This window comes from Mesitornis unicolor, unplaced genomic scaffold, assembly GCF_000695765.1.
Source record: "Mesitornis unicolor isolate BGI_N332 unplaced genomic scaffold, ASM69576v1 scaffold33587, whole genome shotgun sequence".
NCBI classification, from domain to species: domain Eukaryota; kingdom Metazoa; phylum Chordata; class Aves; order Mesitornithiformes; family Mesitornithidae; genus Mesitornis; species Mesitornis unicolor.
Genome location: NW_010198968.1, coordinates 4,127 through 8,283, shown reverse-complemented (window position 1 = coordinate 8,283; position 4,157 = coordinate 4,127). Strand labels below are relative to the sequence as shown.

Genomic DNA, 4,157 nt, shown 5'->3' with positions numbered 1-4,157 from the left:
GGTACATCCAGTTTGGGGGTGGTTACAGAGGGGACATCCAGCTCTGGAGAGAGGGGTACGGGGTTTGTATCCAGTCTGAGGGGTTGCATCCAGTTTTGGGGGCGTACAGGGGTCATATCCAGCCCAGGGGTGCTGCAGGAGGGTGATCACCTCCAGCTGCACCATTTTTTTGGGAGAGCACTGCTGGGGTCTCCCCACCTTCCCCCACATCATTTTAGGAGCTGCCATCGGGCGCTTGGTGGGGGAGGTGGTGGCCCTGCTCTTCCCCCGTGGGCTCTATCCAGAGGGGACCCTGCGCCCCATCACCCCTGGCGGCTACGCTCTGGCTGGTGAGTTTTGGTGGGGGGGACACCCATGGGTGGGGGGCACTCCCCACCCATCCACTGATCCCCTCCCCCACAGGTGCAGCCGCTTTTTCGGGCTCGGTGACCTACTCTGTCTCCACGGCGTTACTGGTGTGCGAGGCCACCGGCCACCTGGGCCACCTCCTCCCCGTGGTCCTGGCCGTGCTGGTGGCCAATGCCATCACCCAAAAGCACCAACCTTCCTTCTACGATGGCACCATCATCGTCAAGAAGCTGCCCTACCTCCCCCGCATCCGCAGCCGCCACATGGCGTAAGGCCCTCCTCCCTCCCCCCCAAAAAAAACCACCAAATTTTGGGGTGTTTTGCTGCGAAATGATGAAAATCTGGGGGTTTTGTGACTCACCAGCTCCTACCGAGTGGTGGTGGAGGAGTTCATGGAGCACAGGGTGGTGGCCTTGACCAAGGATGGTGGCTTTGAGGAGGTGCTGGTGGCCTTGGACACCTCCAATGACACCGAATACCCCGTGGTGGAGAGCGCAGGTGGGATGTGGGGTGCAGGGGGGCAGTCACCATGACCAGGGGAGATGTCACCAGATTGTCCCTGTCCCTCAGGGTCCCCCACGCTGGTGGGCACCGTCAGCAGAGCCCAGCTGGTTGCCTTTCTCCAGAGCCACAAGCACCCCCAGGCACCCCCAGAGGAGAAGGTAAATGGAGAGGGGGGAGGTGAGCACCCCGCCGCACCCAAAAAAGCTGGTTTTCCACCCAAAAATTAACCCATCACCATCCCCAAGCTGGCTGCTGCGGGGACACTTGGGGACAACTGTGCCATTGAGCCCATCATGCTCCAGCTTTCACCGTGGACCTCCCTGCACCAGGTTTGGGGTGGGGGGACACACATCCTGATGGGGCTGGGAGCCACCAATCCCCCCAATTCTGTGTCATGGTGAGGGGTGGCTTTGTTCCCATGAGTCCCCATTGTCACCTTCCCTAGGTCCATCACCTCTTCGAGCTGCTGAAGCTACAGCGCATCTTTGTCACCCGTGTCGGGGAGCTGGTGGGAGCTGTCAGCCGGGCCGAGGTGAGGCGGGGACAAGGAGGGTGACAAGGGGATGATGGGGCAGGGACAGGACCCCAACCCATCTCCTCTGTCCCTTTGCAGCTGCGGAAAGCCATCGAGGAGCTCGCCGACCCCAAGTGATGGCTTTTGGGGACCCCCTCCCCAGATATCAATGGAAAGAGGGAGGGTCCTGACCCCCCCCAGAGTGGTGGAGGTGTCCCCCCCAGGCTGGGAGGGCTGTTCTCTGGCAGAGCCCAGTCATGCATTCAATTAAAAATGCTCAAAACCCCCAAATCCACCCCATAACTGTGCCTGACATGCACCGAGGTGCCCCAGTCTCTGTGTCCCTCCTACCATGGATCCGCTCTGTAATTATCAACACCTAATTAGCCTCAATTATCGCAATTAATAAGGGTGGCGAGTGGTTTGTGACCCTAAAATCCTGGGGGGTCACCCCAGCTCTTCAGTGCCCCCCCAGATTGGGGCGCAGTGTTTTTTTTAGAGGGTGAGGCAGGGGCTAACGAAGACGTAATTAAGCCGGCAGGGGTAATTAACAGGTTGGGTGAGCCAGGCATGCCCGGGCCCAGCCAGAGGAGAGGTGAAGCGGGGTCAGCGCCAGGGAGACACCCCAAAAGTGGGGCAGGTGCTGGGAGAGGTGCTGGGGTGGGGGAAGGCTGCTGGGAGCAGCACCTGGGCGCTCCATGGAGGGTGCTCATAGCGGGAGGGTGCTCGTAGGGTGATGGGTCCACGGCACCCATGGAGGGTGCTCAATGGGGTGAGGGAACCACGAGGAGGGGGTCGACAGCACCCATAGAGGGTGCTCAGTTGGGACCACAGCACACATAGCACACATAATACCCATGGGGGGTGCTCAGTGGGATAAGACAACCATGAGGAGAGGGTCCCTAGCACCCATAGAAGGTGCTAAATGAGATGAGGGTGCTCGTAGAGTGGTGGGACTACAACACCCATGGAGGGTGCTCATTTGAGACCACAGCACCCAGATCACCCACGGAGGGTGCTCAGTGGGGTTGAGGGAACCATGAGGAGTGGGTCCACAGCACCCACAGAGGGTGCTTTTGGGGCACGAGGACCACAGCACCCAGATCACCCATGGAGGGCTCTTGGTGGGGTGATGGGACCATGGGGAGGGGGTCCACAGCACCCATGGAGGGTGCTTAGCTGGGACCACAGCACCGAGATCACCCATGGAGATTCTCAGTGGGGTGATGGGACCACAGCACCTGTGGAGGGTGCTCAGTTGGGACCGCAGTACCCACACCCCTTGGGGATGATGCTCAGTGGGGCACGGGGCCCATAGCACCCACAGCACCCATGGGTGACACCTCCAACCTGTCCATCACCCACACCTGCTCCTCTGGGGATCAGGACAGGAGTTTCACCAAAATCGAGCCAGGCACCGGAGAGGGAGCAGTGGTTGGGGGGCACACCAAATGCCCCGCATGGCCCGTGCCTCAGTTTCCCCATTGCCCTCATGCGGTCCCGCCATATGCAAACAGAGATAAGGTGCCGCTGGGTGCTGCCGTGCGCCCAAATCCGGTGCCCCCCCCTCCCTGGGTGCTGCTGGACTTTGAGCCAGGACTGAGGGTGGTGCCGGGGCTGAGCCTGGCAAACTCGTGACATGCATGGGGCATCCACAGCCCCGAACATCCCAAAATTGGGTGAAAACCACCCAAATGGCAGCTTTGGCAGCAAGATGTTGTTTTCCCCTAAACCACCCCTCCTTTTTTTATGGTTTTGAGCAAAAAACCCACCTTTTTCCGGCTTTCTTCCACCCGGTTATTTGCTGGCACCGCGCAGGCGGCCCCGCTAACTCGTGACATGCATGGGGCATCCACAGCCCCGAACATCCCAAAATTGGGTGAAAACCACCCAAATGGCAGCTTTGGCAGCAAGATGTTGTTTTCCCCTAAACCACCCCTCCTTTTTTTATGGTTTTGAGCAAAAAACCCACCTTTTTCCGGCTTTCTTCCACCCGGTTATTTGCTGGCACCGCGCAGGCGGCCCCGCTGCCGCTGCGGCTTTGGGGCTATGAAATGGCCAAATTCCTCCTGGGTTTGGCGGGGAAAAGGGGGCCTGGGTGGGAAAGGGGCTCCTCGGGCTGGGTGTGACCCCTTAAAATCCCTTAAAGACCCCATAATCCCTCCCCTGAACCACCCTTAAAAACCCTTTAAAACGTCTTAAAAAACCCCTTAGGTTCCTTTAAAAAAAACCACCTTAAAACCTCCCTTAAAAACTCTTTTAAGACCCCTTTAAAAACAATTTAAACCTCCTTAGTCCCCTTAATACACCCTTAAAACCCCTCTTAAAACCCTCTAAACCCCCTTAAAATCCCTTTAAAAAACCTCTTAAAACCTCCCTTAAAATCTCTTAAAAACCTCTTAAAAGAAAACAACTTTAAACCTCCTTAGCCCCCCTAAAACACCCTTAAAACCCCCAAATCCCCTTAAAATCCCTTTAAAAAACACCCTTAATATCCCTTAAAACCTCACTTAAAGACCCTTTAAAACATCTTTTAAAAAAACTTTAAAACCCCTTAAGAAAACCCCTTAAACCTCCTTAAACCCACCCTTAAAACCAAATCCTTAAAATCCCTTAAACCCCCTTACAACCCCCTAACCCCCCTTAAAACCTCTTTTAAAAATCCCCTTAAAACCTCTTTAAAAAACCCCTTAAACCTCCTTACCCCCTATTTAAAGAAATCCTTAAACCCCCTTAAAAACCCCTTAAAAATCTCCTTAAAACCCCTTTAAAAAAATCCTTTAAATCCCCT

The 4,157-nt window shown here is 56.1% G+C and overlaps 1 protein-coding gene across 1 annotated transcript in view; it reads left to right on the top strand.

Moving 5' to 3' along the window:
* The window catches only part of LOC104544447 (chloride channel protein ClC-Kb-like), a gene marked incomplete at its 5' end in the record, with an annotated part of 1,998 nt that extends 494 nt beyond the window's left edge, over positions 1 to 1,504 (top strand). Inside the window, 7 exon segments of the mRNA XM_010189321.1 lie at positions 219 to 329; positions 403 to 616; positions 713 to 846; positions 919 to 1,010; positions 1,098 to 1,181; positions 1,298 to 1,384; positions 1,466 to 1,504. Coding sequence (XP_010187623.1) covers positions 219 to 329; positions 403 to 616; positions 713 to 846; positions 919 to 1,010; positions 1,098 to 1,181; positions 1,298 to 1,384; positions 1,466 to 1,504 — 761 coding nt within the window.
* Positions 1,505 to 4,157: the final 2,653 nt, after the last annotated feature.